The sequence below is a fragment of the Eschscholzia californica genome, unplaced genomic scaffold (genome assembly GCF_041429995.1).
Source record: "Eschscholzia californica isolate CP2 unplaced genomic scaffold, dmEscCali1.0.p SCAF_5, whole genome shotgun sequence".
NCBI lineage: Eukaryota > Viridiplantae > Streptophyta > Magnoliopsida > Ranunculales > Papaveraceae > Eschscholzia > Eschscholzia californica.
In genome coordinates this window covers 921,518-941,060 of record NW_028238472.1, presented here as the reverse complement: position 1 = coordinate 941,060, position 19,543 = coordinate 921,518, and the positions used below count along the sequence as shown (strand labels likewise).

General features: G+C 37.5%; 2 protein-coding genes across 2 annotated transcripts; one reads left to right on the top strand and one right to left on the bottom strand.

Annotated features, from left to right (window-relative positions):
- Positions 1-749: 749 nt before the first annotated feature.
- On the bottom strand, positions 750-5,579 carry LOC147535974 (sugar transporter ERD6-like 7). Its single transcript, XM_086641355.1, has 18 exons — positions 5,213-5,579; positions 4,626-4,688; positions 4,433-4,522; positions 4,278-4,337; positions 3,684-3,749; positions 3,488-3,553; positions 3,321-3,396; positions 3,125-3,189; positions 2,706-2,798; positions 2,539-2,619; positions 2,377-2,461; positions 2,240-2,283; positions 2,089-2,151; positions 1,746-1,805; positions 1,604-1,657; positions 1,427-1,486; positions 1,213-1,327; positions 750-1,046 (listed from the first exon to the last, which is right to left on the bottom strand). Exons 1-18 carry the CDS (start codon positions 5,405-5,407, stop codon positions 928-930), a joined length of 1,455 nt encoding a protein of 484 aa, XP_086497481.1. The 5' UTR covers positions 5,408-5,579; the 3' UTR covers positions 750-927.
- A 9,528-nt stretch (positions 5,580-15,107) lies between these two features.
- LOC147535973 (PH-response transcription factor) lies at positions 15,108-18,920 on the top strand. The gene is made up of 8 exons (XM_086641354.1): positions 15,108-15,606; positions 15,697-15,765; positions 16,732-16,788; positions 17,295-17,382; positions 17,468-17,572; positions 17,948-18,254; positions 18,420-18,498; positions 18,597-18,920. The coding sequence occupies exons 1-8, from the start codon at positions 15,304-15,306 to the stop codon at positions 18,693-18,695; spliced, it is 1,107 nt and encodes a 368-aa protein (XP_086497480.1). The 5' UTR covers positions 15,108-15,303; the 3' UTR covers positions 18,696-18,920.
- The last annotated feature ends 623 nt before the right edge of the window (positions 18,921-19,543 follow it).

The window sequence follows — 19,543 nt, the reverse complement described above, 5'->3', positions numbered from 1 at the left end:
AATAATTTTAAAAGAAAAAGGAAAAGGAAAAGGGGGAGCAAATATGAGAAACTTTTGTTAAAGTGAATGATTCTTTTATAACACATTAAACAACTACAAGGGAAGAATTCATTCTTGAAAAGGGAAACTGCTTTTCTCTTGTGGAGTATTAGCCTTTCTAGTTTGATTTAGTGGTGTCATTCGGGTCGGCCCAGCCCATGAGCCTTAGGCTGGACGGCTCTTTTAGGTGGGTGGGGTTGGCTGATGGGCTTTTGGTTGGGTGGTCTTTTAGGTTGGTCGGGCTGGCCCATGGACTTCCAATCAGACTGTCTTTTAGGTGGGTCGTGCCAAAATGTCAATTCAGCCCAAGTCAGAGGTTGGGTCGACTCATGTCCATATGACACCGCTAGGTTATTTCTTCATCGGCTGTTAGAAGTAAGCATATCAAAGTATATAGTACACAACTAATATAACCCGGCGAAGGTATGACTCATGTTTGGAGATAAAATTGGGAAGTGAAATCTTAGCCATTAAAAATAAGTTTGGAAAGTATAACATTAACCTTTGAAGATAAATTTGAGAGATGTAATCTAATGTAATTTAGACTCTTAAATATAAGTCTGTGAGGTATAATCTTAATTATTGAAGATGACGGTATATTTTAAGATACCATCTTCTATTATTATATACGACATTTAAAAAAAATTTCAAGAAAGATATATGGTACTTTCCTAGGACAATTGGCTCAATCAATGTCTCAGATGATGTTGTGACACAACAAAACACATTTGATTTTAAAATAAGTTGTTTTACGAACAAAAAGTACACATTTGTATTTCTTTTCAACTTATCAGCGTTTCAAATGAAATATGATGTACAAAAAATATACTTTTTATCTGTTAAAAAGAAGTAATGGCAAACTCAACCATTGTCCCCTTCTTCCACGCCTTATGATTTGTTCATAGAAACCTGAATTTCTTCAAGAGTTCGACCTTTCGTTTCTGGTACTATCTTTGCGATGAATATAAGAGCTGAAGCATTAACTGCACCATATAATAAGAATGTACCTGAAAACAACATAACTTCGAGTAAGTCTATTAGAGTTGAATATGGATGAGTGAGCGGAAGACTGCCAGGATAGTCCAATATCGGTTGAGAAACTGAGATAGGCCCAAGAACACCAAACACACTCGTCGATTGAAAATATGAACTAGTTATGTTTTCGATATTTACCATATGAACTCCAGCTCATGAGGAAATTGAAAGTAAATGAAACTACCCATGATCCAATCCAGTTCACCAAAGTCACCAAACTTCCTGCTGTTCCCTTCACATTCAATGGGAATACCTAAAACAAGAACAATCCTCAACTTAGACTCTGAAAGCTAATCTCGAAACGATGAAGACGATAATAGAGAATAACAAAATTTGCATATAATCGTTATACCTCCGACATTATAACCCAAGGAACAGCACCCATGCCTATCGAGAAAAAACCTATAAAGGTCTGATAGTAGCAAAATAAAACGCGTAAATGAGTTCATAACTATGTCAATCGATAGAAATCTTGCAAGATGATATATGCGTGTATATGTGTGTGTATGTGTGGGATTTTCGTACTGACCAGAATGCCGGTGAGTGCGAGAGCAGGTACCCATTCGAGCGATAATTCGTGGACCTGAAAAGAATATCATTGGCGTACAGAATTTATACAAATTGAATGAAAACATAGTTGTTTAGGATTGATATATAGATTCGAAAGCTACCTTCATGAAGAAAGAAGCTGCAAGCAAAAGACAACCGGCGAGTAATCCTGAGACTGAAACCTGAATAATGAATCGTCGAGTTAAGATCATAATTTTGGTTGAGGAGAGAGTTAGAGGCGGCCAGAGTGCTAGGGTTTTCAGTAAGTTACAAGTACTAAAACCCTATCTCTATAGTCTGGTTATTCATCCATAGTGAGAATCGCGCTATTGTTTGTCATCGAATATGTCTCACCAACCGAACCACAAAATCTCTCGTATTATGTGTGATTGTTTACTTTCGTTACTGCTTTCTTGGCTTGTCTGTTCTTCGGTATAATAGTTCAGTTAAAGATCTAATACTTACGAAGAGAAGAGGTCTTCTTCCAGCTTTATCCATTAAAATTGCTCCTAATCCAGTTATCGGAACCTACAAAAAAAATGTACACGATCATCTTTTTTTAGTCTTTGATGTTCGGAGTTTGGCTTTTGAAATTAGTATTGAGATCGCTACAAACCTGAATACATGCGTAGATAATAGTCCCTAAGTCGGCCGGAAACCCTAAAAAAACACGTATAAAACGACTTTTGTTAACTATAATGTAGTAGCTAAAGAAGCTTAGGAACAGAATTATATACGTGAGAGTGATCTTACCTGCCGCTTCGAAAATGTGACTAAGGTAAAAACAGAGTCCATTGATACCTCCAAATTGTTGTATCACCATTAATCCAACACCAACCTGATGACCTAAAATTTTAAAACAAGATACACAACTAGAAGAGAAGATGAAGTTGTAGAGCTTGATGAAAGACTCACAGTGACAGAAACTAAGTATTTCCTATCGAACAAGTCGAAAATTTTGGCTTGTGGGAGGGTTTCGAGTGTTCGTATATAATCCTGCCAAGCCGAAATATATGAAACGATTAGTCCATCGTCACCTCTATATTGCTTTCGTAATGAGGTTAAATTTGGTAAAAATTTACTTGAATATCAATGGTTTCCTCGGAAATATCGGCATCTTTACCACGAAGCTTTCGTAGTGCCACTTCGAACCCTTGTTTTTCACCAACCTTTGCCTGTATATATTACACATCTATAAGCCATAAGTCGGGTTCGTCTTTCTGCATTAGCTAGTACTATCTCATACCAGCACTAGCAAATGTCTTGTAGAGTTTTTTGGACAAATCTCCTTCAGAGTCAATTATGAGCAGGCAACTAATTAAGTCTGCTATTGTATGCTAGTTCAGGTTCATCATATGTATGTCTTTGCATGTTTTGCGTTCGAAATATTTTTATCGTCGTTTTAGTTTGGGCTCCTACCAGAGTAACTCTGTGAAGGTGAGCTATCTAACCCCCTATTGGATTTTAGTTCGCAAGTACATATGTCGCTTTAGTTTCTTACCAGCCATCTGGGAGACTCGGGGATGAAGAAAAGGCCGAAAACGAGAACAAAGCATGGGAGAATTCCTGCAAATATATTCATGTAAAAATCAAGTTTCCGACATGCTAATCTCTTGCTCCTCAAGTATCAACCACCTCTATTTCTTGCCTAACTCGATTTTTTCTTTTTGAATTTGAAGTATCTGGTTGAAATTTACCAATTAGTGCTAGTGTTCTCCATGACACAACTGTTCCTATGATGAAGGTAAACGATACGCCAGTAACGATCATAAGCTGCAAACGAACAAGTAGAGATATTTTAATTTTTTTACTTGTACTTCGATCAAATATCGTCAGATGCGATTCTTGTTTTTTATTCTTTTACCTGATTAAGAGTAGCAAGTCCTCCTCTAAGATTCTTCGGAGCGATTTCAGCTATGAACACGGGTACCTGCTCATTCATTACTAATTAGTTCATTATATAAAATGGTACTTCGACCTTGAAAGAAAATATGTTAAGATGTTCGAAACAATGATGCCGAGACAGTATCCATACTCAGGGAAAAGAAATAAAACTATACCACATAAGAGAGCACTCCCATTCCATATCCTGTGCAAACTCTTCCAAGGTCAAGTGAGACAACACCCTAAAAAACAAAAATATAGTAAGATGGTTACCAATTACGCATTTCTTGTTAAATAATAGGTTCTTTTTTTATTCAACAATTATACGAGTACACCTTTGTGCGTCGAAGGACAAGGGAAATGAGATTATTTCTTAGAGTTTGAGGGAGATGAAGATGAGCTAGGAAGAATGTGAATATGAAAAAGGATGGAAAAGGAGAAAAAAAATATTTGGAGATTTCTAATAAGATATCTCAATTTTTTTTTCTTTGAAGGTGATGAAGTGGATGAAAAAAAGAGACAAAAATAGATGAGTGAACAAAGAGAAAGAAATAAGTACAAAAGGAAGGGTAACTTTGGAAAGTTAAAATCAGACTTAACTGTGCGTGGATGATGAGAAAAATTAAAAGGGGTCTTATCGACATTATTTACAAAGTAGGGGGGCTACATGAGTAACCTATCTAAGTGGTCAATCGAAAAATAAACCGAAAACAAATACATGACTTAATACATTTCTTATATAAGTTTGACAATAGAGATGACGTAAAAACCTTAGAGTAGTAAACTGCTAACCATCCTGCAATGCAGAAAACGGATGATATCCTCATTGCCTGTTAAAATTTAACAATAAAATAAGAAAAAATCGAGACGTCTGGAAGAAAAGAAAAAAGTTATATGTATCTGAAAGTTAAACATTTAAACTAACCCCTTTTCTACCGAAATAGTCTGCAATTCGACCACTTGTTATTGCCCCAACCATGGCACCAATTGTCGCTATCGAACCAAATACTGAATACTGAGACGTTATATGAAACAAAACCGTTGTTTCTTTTATTAAATATATCAAACGAAAATTCATCACATAATTATCTTATGCAGTTATGTTATAGAAAAATCACCTGTGATAGGGAAAGACCAAGATCAGATGTGATTCCAGATTGGGTAGGTGCAGAAAATCCAACCTACAAGAATATTCTTGACAAGTAAGAACTGGATCCAGCTTCAAACTCCATACAGGAAATAGGAAAGAAAGAAGGGTTATTTTGATATAGATCCTCAATTATTTTGTGATATTTGGCATTGACCCCTGTTTTTCTAAACTAACGGAGAGACCCCTATTTTCGATTTTTTCTGCAAGTTCTAGTTAAGTAGTGAGCCTGCTAATGGCACGTGGGGCACATGACAAAATTACTCCTTATATGAACAATGCCAACCCAAACTCATATTCTTCCTCACCATCCATCATTCACCACCTTCACCCACCAGTACCACCACCACCATCACAATTCACAACCACCACCACCACCTTCACAAGCCGCCTCAACCATCATCGACCACCACCACCCAAACCCATGTCCATACTTTCAAAAAATATTCTGTCAATGATAAATTGTAATTTGCATCCAAGTAGTTCCAGTTAGTCAAACACATAACATATAATTAAAGTTGAATGAGAGATACAAATGAAATTACTAGTAGTACTTACACAAGATCCAAATTCGAAAGATCCACAAACAGCAACAAAAGTACTAAGCAAAACCATAAATATAGATCCTCCATCGTTCTTGTTTCCCAACTGAGCTTCTTCATCTTCACGAAACGAGACCCGTTTAACAATAAGCGGCTCTGTTACACCTTCTTGCGGTCTATCTCCATTCTCTACAACTTCAACGTTCGACATCTCTTCAGTCTAGCTATGAATAAAAGAGAAACAGAGAATGGAGAATAAAATGATATAAAAGACAATTTTGAATGGAAATAAGTGAATGGGTTTGGTTAAATTTGGACACCCATGATTTAGATTAGACCTATAGATTAGCATACTATATTTAGTTAAAAGAAAATAACGAACTACTAAATTTTGGATAATGATTATCATTAAACTTGATGGAATGTCTAATCTTGTATTAAATTAGATCTTTAACATAAGAATAGGTCATAAAATGAGAAGATTTTGGATGTGTTTGAGGGTTTAATACCTTTTTTTAGAGACCTCTCTATAAATAGAAACTCAGACATTACCTCAGATATTATCATCTAAGGCTAGCCAAATACCCTTCGAAACTTCAAAACCGATAATTGAAACATCGATAAGAGCTCAATATCAAGTTCTCATGAAATGGAATATCAATCTAGGTAGAATTCGTGTTGATGTGAAGGAAATCTTCCAACAAGTAAGGTACATGCAAAACACTGTTATAACTAAAAGTCGCGGAAGCTATCGAACCTATCCTAGAAATTGATCCGATTATGAAGATTAATCGAAAAGCTAAGCCAAATCTAAATATGCGAACAGAATTTAACGAGGTTCGGCTTTAAAGCCTACGTCCTCGGGCGAACAAGAAATCTTTATTGAAGGATAGATGAAGACGACTCACACAACCCGCAAGTTCGTCCCAAGATGGTACCGTATAGAAATTAACTTTCTATACTAAATCTTCGACGACCGAGAAATTTAACACCGCTCAAAAACTATGAAAAATTTCTCTCACTTGCTCTCTCTCTCTCTCTCTCTCTAGCTCTCTAAAGAAGAGTTGTTGTTGAGTAGTTGTGTTGATTGTGGTGGTGATGATACAAGCACTCAAGACCCCTATTTATAATTAATATAAGCCGGTGATTTGAAGCCAATTTTAGCAACCAAACCGCCTACCAAACTAAACCGCCTCACCATTGGGTTTCCAAACCGCCTCTAGGATTCCAAACCGCCACAAGCCATAAATTGGAACCTATCTCAATTTGGAAACTACCTCTTACAATTCTCCACCTCGTACACAATTTGATACTCTTCAAATTTTGGACGAACACCAGGATACTCCTTGTAAGATATATCTGTTTCTTGTAACTTCATCCGACTGCACCATATGACCATGGTTGCCTACGTACCCTTTTACAGGATCAAGCCTACCGTAGTTCTACCAACCCTTCACATAAAGATAACCTTGTCGCCATTACGCCCTTTCGGGCAACTTAACACGAGCCGATTTGTAGCAATTCCAGGCAATGCTGAAACTTGCTACATGTCACCACTTTAGTCAACATGTCCGCGGGATTCTCATCTGTGTGTACCTTCATTAGAGAAACATCACCTTCCTCTATGACATCTCGTACAAAGTGATACCTGACATCGATATGCTTAGTACGAGTATGATGGACCTGATTCTTCGCCAAGTGAATCGCACTTTGACTATCACACCATACATCCACGCACTCCTGCTTAATCCCTAGATCATCCAGAAGACCCCACAACCACAATGCTTCCTTCACACCCTCGGCCATAGCCATATACTCGACCTCCGTAGTAGATAAAGCAACTGTAGATTGTAACATCGATCGCCAACTAACTGGAGCACCATGTACCCTAAATACAAAACCAGTAGTAGATCGTCTTCTATCTAGATCGCTAGCATAATCTGAGTCAACATAACCGCTTACCTGACATGTGTCTCCACCAAAGCACAAACCCGTATCAACGGTACCCTTCAAGTACCTCAAGACCCACTTCACAGCTTCCCAATGTGTCTTCCCCGGGTTTGCCATAAACCTGCTAACCACACTGACCGCCTGTGAAATATCTGGACGAGTACACACCATAGCGTACATCAAACTGCCAACTGCACTAGCATACGGTACACGATCCATATGATCCTTCTCCACCGTAGTAGTGGGAGATTGTTTTCCCGAGAGCCTGAAGTGTGGTGCCAAAGGTGTTGACACCGCCTTCGCATTCTGCATCCCGAATCGAGAGACTACTCGTTCGACGTAACCTTTCTGATTCAAGTATAGTTTCTTACTTGACCGCTCTCTCTTAATCTCCATTCCCAGTATCTTCTTTGCAGCGCCCATGTCTTTCATCTCAAACTCTTGACTGAGTTGAAATTTCAACTTATTTATCTCCACCATGCTTCGAGAAGCAATAAGCATGTCATCCACATACAAAAGGAGATAAATAAAGTCACCTTCGCGAAGCTTTTTGATGTATACACAACAATCATAGTCACTTCTGCGAAAACCATGCTTTAGCATGAAAAAATCAAATCGTTTGTACCATTGGCGAGGGGATTGTTTCAATCCGTAAAGAGACTTCCTCAAACGACATACTTGATTTTCTTTACCCTCAACCTTGTATCCCTCAGGTTGAGCCATATAAATTTCTTCTTCCAAATCTCCGTGCAAGAAGGCGGTTTTAACATCGAGTTGTTCCAGCTCAAGATCCCTGTGAGCAACAATACTCAATAGCACCCGAATAGAAGTATGTTTCACGACCGGTGAGAAAATCTCATTGTAGTCGACCCCTTCTTTCTGTGCATAACCCTTGGCCACTAGTCTTGCCTTATACCTTGTACCTTTGATCTCGGAAGAATCCTCTTTCTTCTTGTACACCCATTTACAACCAATAACAGACTTACCTTCGGGCAATGGGACAACCTCCCATGTCTTGTTCTTGTGAAGAGACTCCATCTCTTCTTGCATAGCAACCAACCAACTCTCTCTATCCTCCGCGGTAATAGCTTGTTTGAAGGTGACCGGCTCGTCGTCTTCCACCGAGAGTGCATATTCAACAAGATTTGCCTGCCCATAATGCCTAAGAGGTTTGTCTGACCCTAACCTCTGTACCGGCTTATATAACCGTTTCGGCCTAGTGTGTACCGAAACATCCTGCTGTTGTTGTTGTAAAACTTGTGTACCTTCCCCTTGAACCTCCTCATGATCGGGTTCATCAATTTTCTCATCCTGAGTATTATCCTGATGCTCCACCTGATCATGATTCCTAGAAACCCGTTGGTCTTCGGCTTCTACTTCCACTACTTGAGCTTTAGTAGACCCAACATCACCACAACTAGGCACCGTAGCTTTCGCCATAGCTACAATAGATGACTCATCAAACACCACATCTCTGCTGATTACAAACTTCTTGTCTTCCGTACACCATAGCCGATAACCCTTGACTCCTGTAGCATATCCTAAGAAAATTGCCTTCTTTGCTCTATTGTCAAGTTTGTTACCTTTAACATGGTAATAGGCCGTACAACCGAAAACCTTAAGTCTCCCATAATCTGCATGTTCACCTGACCACACCTCGTAAGGTATGCCGCCATCTAAAGAAGAATGTGGAGACCTGTTCACAATATAACAAGCTGTAGCAACAGATTCTGCCCACCATTCTACGCCTAATCCCGAATTGGAGCGCATACATCTAGCCTTCTCAAGTAGTGTACGGTTCAATCTCTCTGCGACTCCATTCTGCTGAGGTGTGTTTACTACTGTCCAGTGCCTCACAATGCCTTCCTGATTACAAAACTCCTTGAATGCCCCATCCGTGTACTCGGTCCCATTATCCGACCTTAACGTCTTCAGCTTTCGACCAGTTTTGTTCTCAACCATTGTTTTCCACACCAGGAATGTGTTGAATACCTCATTCTTATGCTTCAGAAAATAAAGCCAGACAAATCTCGAATGATCATCAAAGAATGTAACAAAATACCTGGAACCACCCTTGGAAGGTAACTTTGTCGGTCCCCAGACATCGGTATGTACGTAGTCTAATACCTCTTTGCTCCTGTGCTTGCTTGAAGAGAACGTCACCCTGTGTGCCTTCCCGAACACACAATGCTCACAAAACTCCATGCAAGGCTTCTTCATGTCCTTCAACAAGCCTTTCCCGCACATTAAAGATAAACCCTTTTCTGACATATGCCCAAGGCGCATATGCCAAAGCCTCGTACTAGCCGTTGGATCCCTTCCAATGATTCCTACTGCTACATCTCCAGTAATTGTTGTCCCCAAAAGTTTGTATAAATTACCGTAACGAGTACCTCTCATTACCACCAAAGAACCCTTAACGACTTTTATGGAGCCATTCTCTATAATTATCTTACAGCCGTTCCGCTCCAACACACCAAGGGAAATTAGATTTTTCCGCAAATCGGGTATGTGTCTTACGTCCGTCAATGTTCTCACCACTCCATCGTGCATCTTGATCCGTATTGTTCCGAGTCCCACAGTTTTACATATACTATCATCACCCAGTATAACTGTACCACCATCTATACTCCTATCGGGTAGTAAACATCTCTCTATTTGGGCACATATGGTGTGACGCCCCTGAATCAAGCATCCACTTATCGAAGATCTTCTCAGACACCTCTGTCACCGAGAAACATTCGTCCGCCTCTTCTGACACATATCCCGCCTCTTGCATCTCTTGTTTCTCCTTGTAGCCTTCGTTCTTTTGCTTCAACTTTCTCTTTGGACAAACCGCTTTAAAGTGGCCAAGCTCACCACAACTAAAGCACGTTTTCTTGAAAGAGCTTCTAGATTTGGATCTAGATTTCCAGCCCTTTCCCTTTCTCCGTTCATTACTCCTCCCCCTCGTTACAAACAACCCTTGTGCTTGATCCTTGTCTACTCCACCCGACGCCATACTGCTAGTAGCAACCTTACGAAGGTCATCTGCTAATAGCGAATTTCTCGTCTCTTCCATGGTTAGACTATCACCAACAAGCATCAAAGTTTGAACAAGGTTCTCATAGGATTTAGGTAATGAAAGTAACAATATGAGGGCTTGGTCCTCATCCTCAACCTTAACATCAATATCCTTCAAATCCGAGATAATCCTGTCAAACCTATTCACATATTCTTGAATAGAAGAACCCTCTCCCATTCTACATGTGAATAATTTGGATTTTAAGTAGACCCAATTCGTTAAAGTTTTCGTCATGAAACTGCTTTCTAGCTTTAACCACACACCCGCCGCCCTTGTTTCTTCGTCTACTAGGAACGCCACGTCCCTCTCAAGACACAACATAATGGTAGCTCGTGCTTCGAGGTCTAACTCTTCCCAATCCTCATCTGACATATCTCCTGGTTTCTTTCCCGTCAACGTCTTGTGTAAGTTCTGCGACATTAACAGATTCTTCATCTGCATCCGCCAATAAGAAAAATCGTTTTTCCCATTGAACTTCTCTATCTCATATTTTCCTGCTTTGACCGTACCACTTCTCGATCCCATCTTCTCTTCGTTCAATCTCAACAAGGCTCTGGTACCAATTGTTATAACTAAAAGTCGCGGAAGCTATTGAACCTATCCTAGAAATTGATCCGATTATGAAGATTAATCGAAAAGCTAAGTCAAAATCAATATGTGAACAGAATTTAACGAGGTTCGGCTTTAAAGCCTACGTCCTCGGGCGAACAAGAAATCTTTATTGAAGGATAGATGAAGACGACTCACACAACCCGCAAGTTCGTCCCAAGATGGTACCGTATAGAAATTAACTTTCTATACTAAATCTTCGACGACCGAGAAATTTAACACCGCTAAAAAACTATGAAAAATTTCTCTCACTTGCTCTCTCTCTCTCTCTAGCTCTCTAAAGAAGAGTTGTTGTTGAGTAGTTGTGTTGATTGTGGTGGTGATGATACAAGCACTCAAGACCCCTATTTATAATTAATATAAGCCGGTGATTTGAAGCCAATTTTAGCAACCAAACCGCCTACCAAACTAAACCGCCTCACCATTGGGTTTCCAAACCGCCTCTAGGATTCCAAACCGCCACAAGCCATAAATTGGAACCTATCTCAATTTGGAAACTACCTCTTACAAACACAATACCAAATTTCAACATATTTGGATCAAAATACCGAAAAAAAAGTTGGTCCCAATATACACTTTTTGTTTTGTGATTATTTTCGTGAAAACAATGTTCCTTCTAACGTATCAGCTCACGAAACTTAATCTCCTTTTCTTCTCATACAGGAGTCCAACAAACAATTTAGTGTGTTTATAACTAATGGAAGAGAATTGAACTCACACACACAAGCTAGAGAGGTATATCTGAATTTGTTGGTAAAATAAAAATTCCCCTCTCGACATAATATGAAATGTGTTCGAACTTCTTATTGTGGTCTTCGTGTAAACCACTTTCAGGAAACCTTACGAGAAGCATGAGGTTTTTGGTCTATGAAACAAAGACATTTATGTCTTATTTGAAGGACAAATCAATCGAAAAGCTTATCAAGTTTGAGAGTTATACATTCCTTTGTAGATCTCAAGGCGGATCTCCCTAGCACAAAAAGGACATAGATTAAGTATGTAGAACTATAGAAGAGTAAAACAAATTAGATTTTTTGTCCATTCACGGAATGACATGTAAATAATTTTAATTGATATATTCATTTGTTAGGTGAAAATATGATTATGAATAGACATTTGTTTATTTATAAATGGGAGATGCTACAATGACTTAGAGGGTGACTTAGAGGATGACATAATGACGTGGAGTACACTAAAAAACACTAAAAGACAAAGTTTTTTCAAAGTTTGACTATTGTGGGGACCGCTTTTGTTTCCAAATGGGGAAATATGTCATCCTCTAAGTACCAAATTCTAAGTCACTCTATCATTTCCCTTTATAAATGGGAGATGCTACAATGACTTGGAGGGTGACTTAGAGGATGACATAATGACGTGGAGTACACTAAAAAACACTAAAAGACAAAGTTTTTTCAAAGTTTGACTATTGTGGGGACCGCTTTTGTTTCCAAATGGGGAAATATGTCATCCTCTAAGTACCAAATTCTAAGTCACTCTATCATTTCCCTTTATAAATGGGAGATGCTACAATGACTTAGAGGGTGACTTAGAGGATGACATAATGACGTGGAGTACACTAAAAAACACTAAAAGACAAAGTTTTTTCAAAGTTTGACTATTGTGGGGACCGCTTTTGTTTCCAAATGGGGAAATATGTCATCCTCTAAGTACCAAATTCTAAGTCACTCTATCATTTCCCTTTATAAATGGGAGATGCTACAATGACTTAGAGGGTGACTTAGAGGATGACATAATGACGTGGAGTACACTAAAAAACACTAAAAGACAAAGTTTTTTCAAAGTTTGACTATTGTGGGGACCGCTTTTGTTTCCAAATGGGGAAATATGTCATCCTCTAAGTACCAAATTCTAAGTCACTCTATCATTTCCCTTTATAAATGGGAGATGCTACAATGACTTAGAGGGTGACTTAGAGGATGACATAATGACGTGGAGTACACTAAAAAACACTAAAAGACAAAGTTTTTTCAAAGTTTGACTATTGTGGGGACCGCTTTTGTTTCCAAATGGGGAAATATGTCATCCTCTAAGTACCAAATTCTAAGTCACTCTATCATTTCCCTTAAATGGGAGATGCTACAATGACTTAGAGGGTGACTTAGAGGATGACATAATGACGTGGAGTACACTAAAAAACACTAAAAGACAAAGTTTTTTCAAAGTTTGACTATTGTGGGGACCGCTTTTGTTTCCAAATGGGGAAATATGTCATCCTCTAAGTACCAAATTCTAAGTCACTCTATCATTTCCCTTTATAAATGGGAGATGCTACAATGACTTAGAGGGTGACTTAGAGGATGACATAATGACGTGGAGTCAGATAGTTTTTGTGTTTTCTTCGTAAGTTTTTGTGTTTTCTTCGTAAGCGGTGAGCTAGATATGAGATCAGACTTGACATCTAAATTGATTAGACTTATATATCAGAAAATTTTGTTATATGACTTGTTCAAATGACTAACTCAGTGTTACTTTTTGATAAATTTGAGAAAAACACAAAACAAATCCCACTTAAGAGTTCCATGTCTTAAATAATGTGAATGACTATTATATCTCAAGTGTTGACCTTCATGCCTACTTTTTTTTCAATATATACTCCACCCCGTTTTCTTTGAACCAATTGATATAAACCCCCATTGGACAACCACGATCAAAATGTTGTTAAGTGGTGCTTATGCTAGTGGCCCATGCATCAAAGGGAGAAAACACGCGTTTTTTAATTTTTTTTTTCTGATTTTATCAGTAGTCTAGAAATCCTTTTCTATTTTTCTATCATGTCTTTTTCTTTAAAAATGTCAAGAAACAAGAAAAACTAAACAGTCTCAGGACGAAATTTTTTTGTGACTTGTCGTGATCTGTACTTTGATCATTCTGATTCATTGAACCGCGAATCAAGACGACCATGTAGAATTTCTATCCTAAAGTATGGTTAGTTTTTCTTATTCTTTACCATTGCTCCTTTTTCTTTATCATATTCTTTTTTGAACTGTAGCCCTTTTTCAAATCGACATTAGCATCATAAGTTCGTAACGTCTTAAATACTGTAGAATCAATATTGTGCTCCAACCTCCAACTAATAAGCGTGATTTAAACACGTGTCACTAACAGGAGTCAGATTAAGGGGGGGGGGGGGGGGGGGGTAGTGGAGCGGGACTTTCACAGACTTTCATAGACAAAATGTCCCGTAGACATTTCAAGACATTTCAGATGAGTTATTATAGACAACATGTGTTCATAGACATTTTCAAGACATTGAGAGTTTGTAGACAAAATGTCTTTATAGACATTTCAAGACATTTGATCCATAGACAAAATGTCCTGGGGACATTTTAAGCTCTTGAGTCCATTGACAAAATGTGTAATGCATATTATATTTGTGCTAATCAAAAATATATTTTTCGACTTTTGTAGACATTTGTGAATATTTGTGGACATTGATGGACATTTGGTAGACATTTATTATTTTAATATTATTATTATTATTATTTAATCACATGAAATAATATATTAATACTAACATTTCAAAAATATATTTTTCGACTTTCGTAAACATCTGTGAATATTTGTGGACATTGATGGACATTTGGTAGATATTTATTATTTTAATATTATTATTATTTTTTAATTACATGAAATAATATATTTATACTAACATTTCAAAAATATATTTTTCGACTTTCGTAGACATTTGTAAATATTGTGGACATTGATGGACATTTGGTAGACATTTACTATTTTAATATTATTATTATTGTTTAATCACATGAAATAATATGTTTATACTAACATTTCAAAAATATATTTTTCGACTTTCGTAGACATCTGTGAATATTTGTGGACATTGATGGACATTTGGTAGACATTTATTATTTTAATATTATTATTATTGTTTAATCACATGAAATAATATATTTATACTAACATTTCAAAAATATATTTTTCGACTTTCGTAAACATCTGTGAATATTTGTAGACATTGATGGACATTTGGTAGACATTTATTATTTTAATATTATTATTGTTGTTTGATCACATGATGGACTTCAAATGTCTCTTGTTTTTTGAAAGACATTTTGGCTTCCAAATTTGTCCCAAATCCTTCACAAATTCATCAAACTATGAAGTCCACCAAAGTCTGAAACATATTTTGTCTACAATCGAATGCCTCGGACTTTCATAGACTCTCAAATGTCTGGAAATGCCTCAGACTCCCCCCCCCCCCCCCCCCACCACCACCACACAAAGTCAATGAAAAAACCACAACACAACAATTTTAGGAAATAATAATTTTGGGAAAGGGAAAATAATGTCTTTGTCTCATCTCAAATCCTCAACTTCCCATCAAATTGGATAATCTATCATACCAAACCACTCATTCCCCTCACCCCCTTCAAACTCACACATTCTCTATCTCTACCCTCTCTCTCTCTCTCTTACAGAGTAAGTAATACAGAGGAACACAAAAAATGGTAGAAAATGAATCACCATCACCATCATATTCATCATCTCCTTCCCCAAAATTCGATCTACCAGAAGATCTACTTACCCTTCTCCCATCTGATCCCTTTCAACAACTTGATATAGCTCGAAAAATCACATCACTTGCTCTCTCAACTCGGGTTTCGAAGCTCGAAACAGAGTCTACCCTTCTTCAAGCAGAAATTCAAGAGAAAGATGAACTCATATCCAATTTACAATCTCAGATTCAATCCCTTGATTCTTCTCTTTCTTTAACTACTGATAAACTAGTTCAAATTGAACAAGAAAAGGTCTGAATTATTCAATTTGGCTTTCTTCTTCTTCTCTTACACTTCCACTTTCTCTCTCTAAAAAAAAATTAATTGGTTGGTTTGTTGCAGGAGATGTTATTGAAAGAAAATGAGTCTCTATCTAACGCCGTTAAAAAACTTAACCGAGATGTCTCCAAGGTAAATTATGTGGTGTTATTTGTTAACTTTTATTGAAGAGTGTACCAATTTGTAATTCTATTGAAGATTGGAAAATGCTACTCGGCCCTACGCCCCTACCATGACCTTTTTTTTTTTTTGTTGAAAGGCCCCTACCATGACCTGAAAATACCAAACTTTGAATTTAAGTTTGAGAGATGCTATTTGGCCCGAAATCGGGGCCTACCTTAACCTGAAAGAGTATGTGGTATTATTCGTTAAAGAGATGTTATTTGGTCGGAAAATGAGGTTGATTACAGCTCGAAATCTGATGTAACAGTCTCCCATTAGTTCTGGTATGTGGAGAGAGAAATGTCCCAAACTATAGAGAGCAATAACATCAGATTTCAAATTGTAGTCAGCCCTCAATTTGGACCAAATAACATTTCTGTATTTGTTAACCTTTATATAGAGTCTTTAATAAGAGTAATGTTATTCGGCCCAAATTTTGGAGCCCAACACTGCTAGAATGTTGATGTGGTTGGCTCCCATTGGTCGACCCGTTTCTCCCCAAATGGACTGACCAATTGGATACAGCCACATCACCATTCTGGTTGTTGTTAGCTCCAAAACTAGGGCCAATTAACATTTTTGTAACATCTAATTCTATTAAAGAGTGGGAAATGCTACTTGGCCCAACCATGACCCCAACCTGCTTGTTGTTGGCTCCAAAACTAAGGCCGAGTAACATTTTTGTAACATCTAATTCTGTTAAAGAGTGGAAAATGCTACTTGGCCCAACCATGATCCCAAAAGGCTAAACTTTCAATGTAAGCGTCGCCGTGAAAATTGAAGTTTGGCCTTTTTGGGTCATGGTTGGACCGTAGTCCGGTCAAAATTGGTAGCGATATAGGGCGGTCCACTTGTAAGCGGATCTGAGGTTACAATGTTCTTGCCTTTTTAAGTTGTCTACTTACTTTTTGATTATTTATTTCGAAAATTTTGCAGTTAGAGGTCTTCAAAAAGACACTTATGCAGTCACTTCAAGAAGATGAAGAAAGTATCGTAAGTTATCTTTTGTAGACACCTTCCGATGTTTTAGCATTATCTCACATCGTCTGGAGTTAGAATTTGTTAAATATACATGTCGTAGGCAATATTTAGGCGCAATCTGTATTCTGTTGTAACGTGCTTCAGCCGAAGATCCACGGAGAAAGATATGATCGACTAAATTGTATTGTGGGTTATTAATCGTAGGGTAATTTTAAGTGCCGCCCTCGAAAATGTTAGGCATCCTCGTGGAAAATTTTGGAAGAAAATTGTGATGAAAGGGGATGGCAATAAGGCAATAACATTTGTGGGAGGCACTTTTAAAATTACTCTTAGCTACATTCACTCTCTGCCACTCAATGAACTAATTAGCTAGAATTCGCTTATATTTGTAGACTGAATTAAGGTTTCATAGGTTTCTAGGAAACTAGATAAGTTGATCTTCTAATATATTAACTTTTTTCTTAATCGTCCGATCTCGATCCTTGATATAATACTGTAAATGTTTATTATTTTTTAAGCTTCCGAAACGCTTACATCAAGAAGTTTCGAAGACTACAAAACAGATGGAAACCAGTGGAAGTGTTTCATCTGGATCAATCCATGGAGGTACATTATATTGTTTGAATTGTTGGAAATGACTATAAATTGTCTACCACCATTGTTGAGTAAAAATCTCTGGTTCTTTTAACAGATGATGATACTACATTACCACCTTCTAAGTCATCTTCAATGAGGAGTCAATTTTCAGAAACAGAAAGTTCTTTCCATGAGGAAGCTAGTTCGGTCGAGATAGAAAGTAAGCACTTATTTCTTCTTTCAGTCTCAAAGCTAAACTAACAACTTTTTGCGCCTTTTCGATCCGAATCTTTAGTTCTCGTTGTCTTCTTTTCTAGTTTTTGTTCGAATCTCAGACGTGAGGCTTTTCCTCATTCTTATGAACTGACGGGTCGGGGTCGCCCACTTTAGTTTGGCCTCTGTCACCCCAAAAACTAGCTAATATGTCACGCTTTTCGACTAGGGTCCGAATCTTAATGTCTTTAGAAGAAAAAAGGGCTCGGCATTCCTTCACATTGATGACATGGTCACCTTCCCTTTCCACAAACGATGTGGGATTATCAAAACATATTCTTAATTGAAAAGCTTGATTTTGTTGTTTATGTTCTCATGGCAGCACCAAGATATAGGACATCTCAAGGTCCTGTACTAGCATCATATAATAGTACACCAAAGCTTACTCCTCCTGGCTCCCCTCCAATTCTTTCTGCATCAGTATCTCCAAGAAGAATTTCAAAACCAGCATCTCCAAGGCGACATTCGATGTCATTTTCATCGTCGAGAGGAATGCTTGAAGATAGAGCATCGGTATTCTCTTCTTTACCACCTACGTATCAGAGTTCAATATCAAGTTCTCCTTATGAAACGGGATCTCAATCTGGTCGAACTCGTGTTGACGGGAAAGAATTCTTCCGCCAAGTCAGGTACAAACAAAACACATTACTAAATCTAAAAAAAATATTTGGATCGAAATAGAAAATATATTTCGGTTTCGAAAAATACTTTTGTTTTGTGATTATTTATGTTCAAAGCACTGTTCGTTCCGACACACCAGCTACCGAAAATCAATCTCCTTTCTTTTCATCCAGGAGTCGATTGTCGTATGAACAATTTGGTGCATTTCTAGCTAATGTAAAGGAATTGAACTCACAAAAGCAAACTAGAGAGGTGCGTACGAATTCAAACCTAAAACTATTTTATCTTTTTGACATATTTCGAAATGTATTTAATCTTCTTATCGTGGTCTTCGTGTAACATATTTTCAGGAAACCTTAAGAAAAGCTGATGAGATTTTTGGCCCAGGAAACAAAGACCTTTACGTCATATTTGAAGGACTAATCACTCGTAACGTTCCTCATGTCTGAGAGTCATTCTTTCATTTATAGATCTCAACGGAATTGCCCTTGCACAGAAACAACATAGATTAAGTCTTTAGAAGAGTAAACAAATAGAATTTTCCTCGGTTTATTGTCTATTTTTATTGTTTTCCATTTGATTTTCGCGTATTTGTGGATTAGAACATATTATGGAAAAATAAGCTAGTAGACGTGTAGAACATCAAAACTTCAATAAACTTCATTATTTGAAAATCTCTAAGCTAATTTTATTTTGGGTCCGTTTGGATGAAGGAAGCGTGAATCCTAAGAATAGTAAATACATTTTAAACATGACAGTTAGCGATATTTCTCCCCTATATGATTGACAAATTTGATCCAACACTAGAACTGACAACTATTGCTTGAAAAGGTGAGCCGTCAAATTTCGCCGGCCTAATCAAGAGACATAAACAAAGGCAAATGCAGTCTAAACATGAAAGTTAGCGATCTCTCGCTCTTTTGATACAATTGACAAATTTGATTAAACACTGGAACTGACAACACTTGCTTGAAAAATTGAGTGCCAGATTTCGTCCGCTCAATAAAGAATGAGACACTAAGACAAAGTCTAGTCGTTCATTTTGGATTCCGACCAGGTTTCTGCCTACTTTTTTCGGACATAATATCATTTTTGTGGAAACTTATAAAAAAATACATCTTTATGGGTGGGCATATCATTTTTGTGGAAACTTATAAAAAAATACATCTTTATGGGTGGGCAAAATCCATCCTTTATATAATAAGAACAATGCTCAAGCCAATAATGTATAAAAATATCTTATTCTACAATCTATATAATAAGGGAGGAGGGTATCTTTTTCCCTCCTCCCAATGGA

Coding starts and splice junctions, on each gene's coding strand:
- LOC147535973 (XM_086641354.1), top strand. CDS start 15,304: ATGGTAGAAAATGAATCACCATCACCATCATATTCATCATCTCCTTCC. Junction 15,607..15,696: donor TTCAAATTGAACAAGAAAAG/GTCTGAATTATT, acceptor GGTTTGTTGCAG/GAGATGTTATTGAAAGAAAA. Junction 18,255..18,419: donor GAATTCTTCCGCCAAGTCAG/GTACAAACAAAA, acceptor CTTTTCATCCAG/GAGTCGATTGTCGTATGAAC.
- LOC147535974 (XM_086641355.1), bottom strand. CDS start 5,407: ATGTCGAACGTTGAAGTTGTAGAGAATGGAGATAGACCGCAAGAAGGT. Junction 2,620..2,705: donor AGGAAACCATTGATATTCAA/GTAAATTTTTAC, acceptor TCGGCTTGGCAG/GATTATATACGAACACTCGA. Junction 2,284..2,376: donor TCACATTTTCGAAGCGGCAG/GTAAGATCACTC, acceptor GTGTTTTTTTAG/GGTTTCCGGCCGACTTAGGG.